This window comes from Oryzias latipes, chromosome 2 (genome assembly GCF_002234675.1).
Source record: "Oryzias latipes chromosome 2, ASM223467v1".
NCBI lineage: Eukaryota > Metazoa > Chordata > Actinopteri > Beloniformes > Adrianichthyidae > Oryzias > Oryzias latipes.
Window position 1 is genome coordinate 10,082,020 of NC_019860.2, and position 13,137 is coordinate 10,095,156.

At 43.7% G+C, this 13,137-nt stretch overlaps 2 protein-coding genes across 2 annotated transcripts; one reads left to right on the forward strand and one right to left on the reverse strand.

Moving 5' to 3' along the window:
• Positions 1-3,704: 3,704 nt before the first annotated feature.
• Positions 3,705-5,312, forward strand: LOC111946443 (piggyBac transposable element-derived protein 2-like). The gene has a single exon (XM_023949719.1). It carries the CDS (start codon positions 3,705-3,707, stop codon positions 5,310-5,312), a length of 1,608 nt encoding a protein of 535 aa, XP_023805487.1.
• Positions 5,313-10,008: 4,696 nt separating this feature from the next.
• Positions 10,009-11,385, reverse strand: LOC111948696 (general transcription factor II-I repeat domain-containing protein 2-like). The gene is made up of 2 exons (XM_023962836.1): positions 10,837-11,385; positions 10,009-10,578 (listed from the first exon to the last, which is right to left on the reverse strand). Exons 1-2 carry the CDS (start codon positions 11,360-11,362, stop codon positions 10,064-10,066), a joined length of 1,041 nt encoding a protein of 346 aa, XP_023818604.1. The 5' UTR covers positions 11,363-11,385; the 3' UTR covers positions 10,009-10,063.
• Positions 11,386-13,137: the final 1,752 nt, after the last annotated feature.

The window sequence follows — 13,137 nt, forward strand, 5'->3', positions numbered from 1 at the left end:
CTTTTAAGCGAAAAGTGTTGTTATTTCAGGAATGTTCAATCTGCTCGGACATCTCAGAATCTCTCAAGTCCTCCATTGGCCAATCTGAGTTCATCTTCAGGGATTGTTGGGGTTGATAATGCTTATGGCTTCATCAAAACTTCCCCTTTAGGTGGGTACAGGTGGGCAAATCAATTACAAGCCCGTATAGGGTACTGTAAAGGAAGGTCTAAACAGTGCTTTAATTACAATGTGGCTTAAGATCTCTGTACAACAGCATCATGAGTACATTAACTTAAAAGAGAATACCTGACAATACACTATACGCTCAACAATTATAGCTTCTGCTTTCAACAAGCTTAAAGGGACCTCTCAAACACACCTCTACACTCCTTATGATTGCAGCCACTAATCTCTATGACCCTCCACGGAATTGGACAAACCAAAGTGCCACAGCAACCATATAGGAACACATGATTATAGCTTTAATCCTTGTGCTATCTTAGATGACCCCACCCTTATATTGATGTGTTCTCCATACCATAAAAAGGTTGGATAATGGTGGAAAGATTTCATGTATTCCTTGAACACCAGTGAATATAAAAACTCATTGAAGAAAAAAGGTTCAGGGCACTGTCTAGTGGCTCTAGATGACCCAACTCCCAACGTTAAAAAGGCCTAGGATAGCACAAGGGTTACAAATCTATGGCCTTTAGTCACCAAGTTCCCATCCAAGTGTCAAGGCAACACACAATTGTGTGCATTTGTGTTCATCTCAGTGTCAGAGTCTTTGTGGACGACAAGTACATCCAAGATGCCAGAATTGGGTATTCTGTGCTACACATGCCTAACATCTTTATTCAGTCTGTTGGGAAACTCTTCCACAATGGCATGAGGTACTGGAACTTACATTAAACTGGAATTATTTTCGGTTCATTCATCTACACTAAACAATGAGAACTTCAATGTGTATTTCCTACAACAAGTCCAAGGGCAGAGTGAGTAATAACGGTTCCCTCACGGCATACGTTGCTCCTGGTGCTGTACGGAAACGCAGTTGTGAGCCCTTACCCAACTGAATAAAAGATAGTCTTTGGAATTTTTCCTGTGAAAGATGTAGGTGTGTCATAAAGATTTTCCATGGTTTTAATCCTCCAATCCTGTGGACTGTTCAGGTGCTGTTCGTGTGAACAGTGCATGTTTTTTGTGCTCACCGAACTCGGTTTTCCATTTTTTTTTTCTGCAAAGATCCTCTGTATCCGTAAAGGAAGGTCTAAACAGTGCTTTAATTACAATGTGGCTTAAGAGCTCTGTACAACAGCATCATCGGTACATCACCTTACAAGAAAATACCTCACAAGACTCTTACCATACGCACAACGATTACAGCTTCTGCTTTCAACAAGCCTAAAGGGAACTCTCAAACACACCGGTACTCTCTTTATGATTGCATTCATTCCTCTCTATGGCCCTCTCCCTGGGAATGGTTCACCCAAAGAGCCACAGCAAACGTATAGAAACACATGATGATAGCTTTAAACATCTATGGCAGGGGTCGGGAACCTATGGCTCGCGAGCCATATATGGCTCTTTTGATGGTCACATGTGGCTCGCAGACAAATCTTTAATTATTCTTTTTTTTTTCATTAGACCAGTCCTTCTCGGGCGCGATGCAATGCCAGAGGCGCGCAGTAGTACCGGTGCTTGGAGAGAAAACTATCAGTTTACAAATATCCAGTATTTCACAGAGTTTGAACCATCCGGAAACCTGTGAATTGCCGTGCCTAAAACTGCGCGCTCCCGTCTCTGAGAAAGAGCGCGCAGTTGCGGAGACGGGATGTGTGAGGAAGAAAGCAGAGGGTGGGGGTGGAGTTGTGGGCAAAGGTAGCAGGTGAATCGCGTAGGGATTGTAATAACGTAAAACCCGCTGCCCGTCACTCACTGCAGTGTGTGAGTGTGTGTTTGTCTCCACGTCTGCATGTGAGCCGTCTTTGTCACATCTACAGAACATTCAGACCTACGATCCCGTTTAAAGTCTCAACGCCTGCACGAAGCAGAAACTCACCACGTATCAACCAGACTAGACAATCAGCAAAACTACCACGAGAAACACTCATCATTTATCAGCAACAGCATAACAATGTTATTCAAAATAATCCACAGACTTATTGTACTTTAAAAATGTTGAAATTACATCAAATCCACACATTCACTTGTATATTTAGTTTTAAACATATTGTCGCGGACTGAGTTTAACTTGGCTGTTGAGCCGCGTTAAAAGTTCTGGAGTTCATTGAACGCATCGATCAAGCAGAGATCTGATTGGCCCTCAGTTTCTGTCGCTCAGCCTGTTGTTAGGTAGTTTGGACCAATGGGGTTCAGCTATGGGCCGAATAAGGGAAATGGGAGGGCTGGAGCGGGAGGGGGGGAATGTAAAGTTGGGAGAAGCGCTCTCTCTCGTCTCGGCGGCAGAGATTCAGGAGTTGCTGAATTAATTGTTCGCCGTTTATTGCGGTCTGCAGTCACCAGAATAAAGAACCTTAAAAGAGGTTAAGTCTCCGTTGCTCAGTGTGGGAAAGGGACACTACATTATTGTATGGCTCTTTCGAAATTACATTTAAAAATATGTGGCGTTTACGGCTCTCTTGGCCAAAAAGGTTCCCGACCCCTGATCTATGGCCTTTCGTCACCAAGTTCCCATCCAAGTGTCAAGGCAACACACAATTGTGTGCATTTGTGATATCTCAGTGTCAGATTCCTCTCTCAGTGAAAACATGAATGAATAGGTAATAACGTATACTACTTGTGCAGTGCTTTGCTACCTCCTTAGACGGCTTGCTTTAAATTCACAGTCCCATTCACCTATGGACACACACATTCGCACACTGCTGAATATTGGCACCAACCTTAAAGTACCAGGACCTTAACCCACTATGGCATGGCGTTGCCCTCAGGCAACAAACCACTATCTTGGCCCACACTCCACCCCTTTAATTTTTTTAAATCAAAACACTACACTGAAAGTCTGCTGATATATCTGTGACCAATGAAATTTGAGCTGGGTGTGGCTTTGACATTTCGTCTTGGGGTGAAACAGTCCTTTTTGGGACAACAGCCGACTTGGACACACTGCTAGCAGAAGGTAAGATAAAGTTCACTTTTTAACATGTTTACATTTAAATTACTTTGTATAAAAATATCTATGATGTGCATAATTAAGTAGAGAACCATATTTGATTGAGTAAAGATACTTTTTGTCTTCATTTATACACTAAAATGGCAGTTTTTCATTCATTGCCTCAGGGCAACATTGTGCAGTTAGATCACTTTTGTGTGAACTATAACATGCTAATGGATGGAGATGTGCAGGGATGCATAGTTATCAACATAATCCTTTTTTTGCTGTACTATCTACTATTATTCACAGGAAATGGATGCACAAACATTTTATCGGTCTAAGAAACATGATCAAGAGGTTAGGCCCATCCCTTCCGACAGTGAGGATAGTGAGCTCGAGGAGTTTGACAGTGAGGAAGAGTGGATTCCAGAATCAGGTTTGAGGGAGAGTTAGGAGATCAGGGTTCAGTCAGCAGAGTAATATACTGTATGGAATGAACATATGTGTGCGTGTGTGTGCGCGTGTGTGTATTTGTGCGTTTAGAGAGGTATATATGACTTATTCAAATTTTATGCTTACTGGTTTCTTTTGAAAACATATAGCTGGCATGCCTGATGACAATGAGTCACTGTATGAAGAGGAAAATGAGGATGAAGCATCACAGGAAGATGTTCCACGCTTACCCCGTTGGAGAACACCCCACAATGCCAACATCAATAATTACCCAGAATGGCAGGCCGGCCTTCCAAAATCAGACGATATCAAGTCCCCCTATGAATACTTCAAGATGTTTTTTTCTGAAGGCATTCTGGAAGTAGTTGTAGAGCAGTCAAATTTATATGCCATTCAGTGTAACACCAACAAGCCCCTTAACCTCACAACTAAAGAGCTGGAGCAATTCATGGGTACAGCAGTGTACATGTCATTGTTTGGATTACCAGGCACCCGGATGTTTTGGAACAAAGCCACCCGAGTTTCCCAGGTAGCTGACACCATGGCACTGAACAGATGGGAGATCATAAAAAAATGTCTGCACTTCAACACCAATGAAGTGAGACAAAGAGAAAATGTTGATCCCATCCACAAAATCAGACCACTGGTCACTCATCTCACCTCAAAGTTGCAGACAATCCCAATGGGTGAGAAGTTGGATGTAGATGAGCAGATGGTCCCTTTCAAGGGAAGAAACAGACTCAAGCAATACCTGCCAGCAAAACCAAAAAAATGGGGCTACAAGATACTTGTCTTGGCTGGCTCTGATGGTGTCCCGCACAATTTTGAGATCTATACAGGGAGAGTTGTGCAACCCCCTGAGCTGCCAGATGTAGGAGCAAGTGGCAACGTTGTCCTCCGCCTGGCCCAGCCAATACCTAAACACCAGAAACACAAGCTTTTCTTTGACAACTGGTTCACGAGTGTTCCTCTCATTCTCACACTTGCTCAGCAGGGAATTCACTGTCCTGGCACTGTCTGTAGCAACAGACTACCAGGTGTGAGCATGATGTGTGATCCTGAGTTGAAGAGAACTGGACGTGGATCTTTTGACCAGAAGACGGCCATGGTTGGAGAAACCACCTTGCATGCTGTGAAGTGGTATGATAACCATTCAGTCAGTCTTCTCAGTGATTACATTGGAGCACACCCGGTCACTGATGTTGATAAGTGGGATGGCAAGCAAAAAAAAGTCATCAGAGTTCCCTGTCCTGCTGTGGTGAGAGAGTACAACAAGAATATGGGTGGAGTGGATCTGCTGGACTCTCTCATTGCACTGTACCGCACCAAAATCAGGTCGAAGAAGTGGTACCACCGACTGATGTTCCACTTTATTGACATGACCACCGTGACTGCCTGGCTGCTCTACAAGAGAGACTGCAGCAGCACTGGGATGAGTAAAGAGGAACAGATCAGGCTTTATACGTTCAAGTCATATATTGGAGAAAGCTTATGCAAAAGTGGCAAGAATCTGGAGCATAAGAGAGGTCGTCCCAGTTCCACAATTGCTGGGGAGTACAAAGAAAAGAGGAGAAGAGGACCCGCTACACCTATTCCAGTCGCTGATGTGCGTCTGGATGCCACAGCCAACTGGATGGTCATGGATGAAAAGAAAGGGAGATGCAAGGTACCAGGATGCAAAGGTACACCAAAAGCCAAGTGCCAAAAATGTGAATATTTCAGTCATTCAGTCATGCACACTGTTAATGCAAAGGTGAGCTAACACCTGTGCTCAGGTGAGTGTTTATGTTCTACTAAAATGGATGGTGGAACGTGAAAAGAAGGAGGGAGAGTGCCCAGCCATCCCCACCCCAAGACCCCCGCCGCAGCAGCAGCGGCAGCCGGAATCCCCCCAACGCCACACGGGAACAGGCAGGGAACAACCGCCCCCCGGGCGACCAAGACCGCCACCCAGGCCGGGGCCAGCAGGACCGCCGCGAGGCCCCCAGAGCCAGAGAGCAGGGAGGCGCAGAGGGAAAGAGAGCTCCGCCCCAGCCCAACCAGGAAAGCAGCTCCCCCGCCGCGCCGGGAGAGCCCAACGCAGGGCCCCATCGGAGAAGGACGCCCACAGCCCCAGACGAGCACCCCACCACCACCCAGGAGTTCCGGGCATCCCCCCGCCCCAACCCCAGGTACGAGCCAGGACCCCCCAAGGGAGACCCGCTCCGCACTCCAGGCAGCCACCCACCCGGCACACGGTTGGTCCAGGGAGGAGCAAGGCAGAGGCCCGCCGCCCCCGCCCAGGAGGGGGGGAACCCCGGGGAAAAAAGGGGGCCCACAAGGGGTGTTGTAAATATGGCCCGACCAGGCTCGGCCACTGTTGGAAGTTTGGCGGGGCCCAGCGCTCAGGGGCGAGGACCAGGACCCACCCCCCAGAGACACGAACACCCCCGGCTCAGGTGTAATGTGAACCCCCCCACGCGGTGGGGGGGGTTCACATTACACCCCACCACCCCACTGGAAAAACAAACGACCCCCTACTTTTAGGAAATACCTTGTTGATCTTATGTGCCATCTTACCTTAGAAAATATCTGATTTTCAATGAAGGGTTGTACCGCAAGTTCTTTTTAATGTCTGGCAGCCAGTTCTGAGCAAGATCAAAGTTTTTGATCCATCGCTTCTTTCTGAGGGGTAACACTGTAACCCCAATCAGTAAAATTCTTGTTTATTGTATTGAATTATTTTTCTTTTATGGTGCAACAGGGTGGGTTTGTTTGTTTGGGGTATAAAAAAAAGTTTGAATGTCTTTTATTCTTTTATGCTGTATATGTTGCTGAATACTTAAAAGAAACTTGAGTAAAAAAAAAAATTCTGTCAGTTCTTTGATTCTGTGTGCTTTACAGGGTTGAATGCAAGAAAATACACAGTATTTAACCAATTAGATCGAAATGTTAAGCCCCTTACACTGAGTAAAAACCTTATTTATAAAAAGTTTGTATTGACCTATTTGGTATATAGTTTACTGACTTTGCCACCACAGACCAGATGATCTTTTAAAGTGATGGTGACTTCTTAAATTCAGGTTCCTAAAGTCTAACTCCGATCATCTTTGGATTCATTGTAAAATCATTCCCAATTGTCTTTTTATTATGATTTTGCAGTTTTTAACCAGAAATTAGAAACCCATGTCATCTTCTAGGACACACCTTCCCATTCATTTGAATGAGTGTTCAAACTTTAGGTCTGTACTGTAGTTTCTGGAGAACGGCAGGAGTTCGTTAGAATTCACCTCTAAGTTGTGGGTGGGACCGTTGAGAGTAAGCCTGACCCTATTTCCCATTAACCATCTTTTTACTTACTTCCAGCCCCTTACATCCCCAACCTAACAACTTTAGTGCAATAAAAATAGGGCGATCGGAGCGATCCAGCTGTAGAGTTTTGAGCAAGATTCCACCTCAGACAAGGAAACACAGGCATCTGTGTCAAAACTACAAGCTTTTTCCAAAGAATTTTTTTGTCTGCTCCGGGTTTACAAAAAAACTCAGAAATGCAATTTTAAACTTAATTTTCTTTATAGTAGTCTTCCATCACAATGAAAATGGCACAAGAACATGTTTAGAAACAAAAAAAACGGATTTTCCGCTGAATGGGTTTTAAAAGAGGGAAAGAAAAGAATTTAAATTCAATTCAGTTTTATTTATATAGGCAAAAATCACAACTGTCGTCTCAATAGGCTTCATACCCGTACTTGTAAAGTAAAGATAAAATCAAAAGAATCATGAATACATATAATTCAATCGGTAATTTCTAAACGGAACTAACTAAACAGACTAAACTAAACTGGGCATCCCTGCCCTTAGACCCTCCTTCGTGATCTAAGGAGGATCTTAGTTATATCAAATGGTTATATAGTTATAACTGTAACAATAACTATAACTAAGTTCGAAATTAGAATTATGCATGTATTTTATGGAAATACATGTTAAATTTAGAAAAAAAAACAGAAAAAAAGTTATTAATTTTTTTAAGAAATGAAAAAGAACCCCACTCTCTTGACTAACATCTACACTTGATGATAAACCTCCAGCAACTTGCTTTGTGGTTCTACCCCTCCTACTTTCTTACCCTTCTGCCTTTTTTTCTTCCTTCCCTTTCTTTTGTTCCCTTATCCCCTATCTCTAACTTTTTCTGTCAAGTCCAACAAGAAACGTAATTAACATAAAGATAGTTTAGACTCTAATACAAAAGGGGTTTATACAAATATACACCTCGAATGTCAGAAGATTCATAAGCCTGTAGGAAAAAATCTGTTCGCTTTTCAGATCTTCCCATGCGTGTTCAAGAAGTCGGGAGAGGTCAAAGCAGACCAGGATTCGACCGGATAAAGATACACAAAGATCTAAACGAATTAAAACAGATATCTGGTTTCTCAATCTATAAAGTCTACAAATGCACAAAAGTTAAATGCGTCTTAGAATGCAGACATATCGAGAAGAACAAAGGAAAAAGTTCTGCATGAAAGTTTTTATCATGGCGGCCAAATCTCCTCCCCCTGGATGCATGGATTCGTCGACAGCTGGGCCGCCCACTTCCTCCGGACCATATTCGAAGGTGCACACCGTTGCATCTGTAAAATGATTCCCTTTGTTGTTTATAGTAACTCAAATGGAAGAAGAGAAGCCTCCGAGCAGTTTTTGGAGCAAAGGTCAGCTTTGTCCTTAGCATGAGAATGGTTTTATAGTTCGTTTCCAATGGATTGGATCTTCAACACAGATAGTTTAAATCTGGTCCATGGCATAATTTATTATGTCTCAACACACCTTCATGGCCTAAAGGAATGTCAAAGGGGGTGAGCCTTTAGAGTGCAAAAGACGGTCAACACACTGAACATTAACACTTCAACGTAATAAAAATAAGACAGAAAACATATATTTCTTCTAGCCCCTGTCGTAACAGTAAAATATGTCCAATACAAGAGGCCTTCAGCTCTGATCTGTTTGCTCAGCTGTTGGACAGCAGAAGAAAAAAAGGAAAAACGAATAAATAAACCCCTGGAGTGCTTTTATTCACCGCTGAAATTAAACATATGGCTAATTAGAACTTAAGGGACCTACATATCTAACTGTCCAATTCCAGTTTAATGTAAGTTCCAGTACTTCATGCCGTTGTGGAAGAGTTTCCCAACAGACTGAATAACGATGTTAGGCATGTGTCGCACAGACTGCCCAATTCTGGCATCTTGGATGTACTTTTGGTCCACAAACACAGTGTTTGGCAGTTTTAAAGAAGTTAATGATGAAAGTTGAAAGCCTGCAGGGAATTACATTGTGGTTTGTTTGGACCTTTTGATGTGACCCGGATTCGAACCGGGGTTGCTGCGGCCACAACGCAGAGTACTAACCACTATACGATCACAGCTGACAAGTGGGAGCGGTCAGAGTTCCAGTCAAAAACATTTTCCCATCCTCTCTTTACTAAGTATCAGCCTAGCACGGCATGTGGGTAGAAACTGGCTTTGCTTACCATACAGAGAACACCAAATACATCTTGGTACACCAAGGTGTGAGACAAGACACCAACCTTCAAGAAGAAAACTCTATCATTGCAGCTGTCTTTACTGAGTCTGAAAGTTACACCAAAATGAAGACAAAAACAACAGGTTCATTCTCACCTTGCCTTCCCATGTGTCCAAGTGTCCTTGGGCAAGCCATCGAATCCCGTTAAGGTCCTGCTACTTTAAGGTTGGTGCCAATATTCAGCAGTGTGTGAATGTGTGTGTCCATAGGTGAATGGGACTGTGAATTTAATGCAAGCTGTCTAAGGAGGTAGCAAAGCACTGCACAAGTACTATACGTTATTACCTATTCATTCATGTTTTCACTGAGAGAGGAATCTGACATTGAGATGAACACAAATGCACACAATTGTGTGTTGCCTTGACACTTGGATGGGAACTTGGTGACGAAAGGCCATAGATGTTTAAAGCTGTCATCATGTGTTCCTGTACGTTTGCTGTGGCTCTTTGGTGGAACCATACCCAGGGAGAGGGCCATAGAGAGGAATGAATGCAATCATAAAGAGAGTACCGGTGTGTTTGAGAGTTCCCTTTAGGCTTGTTGAAAGCAGAAGCTGTAATCGTTGTGCGTATGGTAAGAGTATTGTGAGGTATTTTCTTGTAAGGTGATGTACCGATGATGCTGTTGTACAGAGCTCTTAAGCCACATTGTAATTAAAGTACTGTTTAGACCAGGGGTGCCCAAACTTTTTTCCTCAAAGGGCCAAAATCTAAATGTGATCGTGGACCGTGGGCCAAATACAAAACGTTTTTTGTATGTCATTAAATAAAAGCAGAAAACAAAGAATATGCTTTAATGTGTTTATTTTGATTCTGTATTCATCAAGGTAACATACAAAAATAAACATTCTTTCAAACCATCAAACATAAAAGCAAGGCCTCACTGGCAATTTTCAACTAAAAAACAAAAACAAACTAAAACTAACTTTTTTCCAATGAAAACAGCAAACTGCGATCCTTAATGAGAGACATGGAGCTGGTCTTTTGACTTCATCAGTGACTGAATGTTGGGCTGCAGCTTACTCACTGATAGTGTTAGTATGTCTTGCAAGTGTGAGTCTGTGAGGATCCCCCTGAGTTTGATCTTGTTCAGGTTCATGAGACTAAATGTTTGCTCACAAATGTAGGTGCTGCCAAACAGAGATAGCATCACTTGTGCATTTTTTCTCATCTGTGGGTATCTTTGTTTTGACACATGTGGATAAAAATCCCTCAAGGGTAGTGATACAAATTTGCGTCTTAGCTCTGTGTCACATTGAAACTCAATCAACTCCATCTGCAAATGCTCTGGAACTGAGTCGGGACTCACGCTGAAGGGCTGAGAAAAAAGCTCCATGTCACCTGCAGTCTTCTTAAAGTCCACAAAGCGCAAATCAAACTCCTTATTTAAGTTGCTGAGAAGTTCTCCATATTCTGGCAACCTGTCCACCTCCACATTCACGTCTCTCAGGCTGGGGAAGTGTGCCAAGTTTCCTAAAGAGACAAAGTCAAATAAGAATGTGTCCATTAGTATAATTGGCCCTACTATGAGGCACATAAGCTACAGGACACAAAAGACAACAGAGCAATGAAAGCAAACCCACAAAGACAAACAGTTACGTTTTCTGTCAAACAGGCGTAAGCACCACGGACAGCGACACATCACAGCGACGGACACACATGGAGCAGCACGTGTTACAATCACAAATAACAAACAGCCAAAAGTCTGTGTGCAGCATGTCATTGACTTACCTGCTGAAAGATGCCGGCAGAGTAGTTGCAGCTTCATTTGGAAAGCCTTGATGTGGTCAAACAGCTCCGTTATGATCTGTTCTTTGCCTTGAAGTTTAACATTCAGATTGTTGAGCAGGTCGTTGATGTCCACCATAAAGGCCACGTCGAAAATCCATCTTTTATCGGAGGGGATTTTTGTGTCCCTGCTCGCACTCGACAGAAACTCCGCGATAAGTTGGCGCAACTCAAAAAATCTTTTGAGCACAGTCCCCCTGCTCAGCCAGCGCACCTCCTGATGGTAAAGAATATCTTTGTATTGCGCATCAACTTCATCCAAAAATGCTCTGAACTGGCGGTGTGAGAGTGCCTTTGAGCGGATGCAGTTAATGATTTTAACGACATCGCGCACAACGTCTGCCAGTCCGATCGTCTTTGCACACAGCTGTTCCTGGTGCAGGATACAGTGGTATTGCGCTACCTTTCCCCCACACTCTGAAACTTTTTGGGAAATGAGAGCAGTGAGGCCAGCTTTTTTCCCAATCATGGCAGGTGCACCATCAGTTGTTATTCCAAGCATTTTGTCCCAACTCAAGTTATATTTGTCCAGGACTCTTGAAACCGCCGCAAACAAATCTTCGCCTTTTGTCGTCCCTCGCAGCGTCTCAAGTCCCGCCAACTCCTGTGTTATTTTCATGTCAGCGTTAATTCCCCGAACAAAAACCAAAAGCTGCGCTGAATCAGAAATGTCTGTGCTCTCATCACATGCCAGTGAGAAAGCAACAAAGTCTCTTGACTTTACTGTTAACTGATCTCTAATGTCCCGAGACAAATCTTCAACGCGGCGGGTCACTGTGTTGCGCGAGAGGCTAATTTGGGAAAAAACTCTTTCTTGGGAAGGGCACATTATTGAAGCAGCTGTGGACAGGCACTCCTTAACAAAATCTCCCGTTGAAAACGATCTCCCACTCTTTGCAATTAGCGCCGAAATTTCGTAGCTGGCCCGTGTGGCGCAGTCTTGTGCTGTCGAGGGCCTCTTGAGGGTGGCTTGCTGTGACCGAAGTTTCGATAGCAGCTCGCTCGATTTTTTCTTTCGCGCCTCACCTTTGTATCTGGAGAAGACCGCATGTTTAGTTTCGTAGTGGCGACGTATATTGTACTCTTTCAGTACAGCCACGGATTGCTGGCAAATAAGACAAACAGCCTTAGAAGAGATTTTCTGCAAAAAAATAATCATCCTCCCACTTTTGTTTAAAATGCCTCTTATCCGTGTGCCATTGCCGTTGTCGTTCCATCTTAACAAACTGAAAAAGTCTTAGAGTCGTAAATCTTCTCCAAAATGTAAGGATTGCCCTATGGTGCGGTGCGCTTTATGTGTTTGTGAGACTTCGGTAAAGAGGACGTGAGAGAGGACAGCACAAGAACGGTATGCAGAGCAGTGAGGACGTAAAAGAAGACACTCAGTGCATGGGGTTGAGAGGGGGTGGCAGCGGTGGGCAGCAAAGGTGCTAACAGCGCCATCTGGAGAACAAAAGTAAATTACAGTCATAGACTTTTCACCATCATAGACAATGGATGTGAGGTTAAGGGGTTTTACAAAAACACGGCGGCTTGCGCAGCCACGACTCGGCGGGCCAGAAGAAAACCTTTGGCGGGCCAAATTTTGCCCGCGGGCCCCACTTTAGGCACCCCTGGTTTAGACCGTACTTTACGGATACAGAGGGTCTTTGCAGAATAAAAAATGGATAACCGAGTTCGGTGAGCACAAGAAAACATGCACTGTTCACACGAACAGCACCTGAACAGTCCACAGGATTGGAGGATTAAAACCATGGAAAATCTTTATGACACACCTACATCTTTCACAGGAAAAATTCCAAAGACTATCTTTTATTCAGTTGGGTAAGGGCTCACAACTGCGTTTCCGTACAGCACCAGGAGCAACGTATGCTGTGAAGGAACCGTTATTACTCACTCAGCCCTTGGACTTGTGGTAGGAAATACACATTGAAGTACTCATTGTTTAGTGTACATGAATGAATGCACAATAATTACAGTTTAATGTAAGTTCCAGTACTTCATGTTGTTGTGGAACAATTCCCAACAGACTGAATAAAAATGTTAGGCATGTGTAGCATAGACTGCCCAATTCTGGCATCTTGGATGTACTTTTTGTCCACAAAGAGAGTGTTTAGTAGTTTTTAAAGAGTTAAGGATGAAAGGTCTAAGCTTGCAAAGAATTACATTTTTGGTTTTTCTGTACCTTTTGCTGTGACCCGGATTCGAACCGGGGTTGCTGCGGCCACAACGCAGAGTACTAAC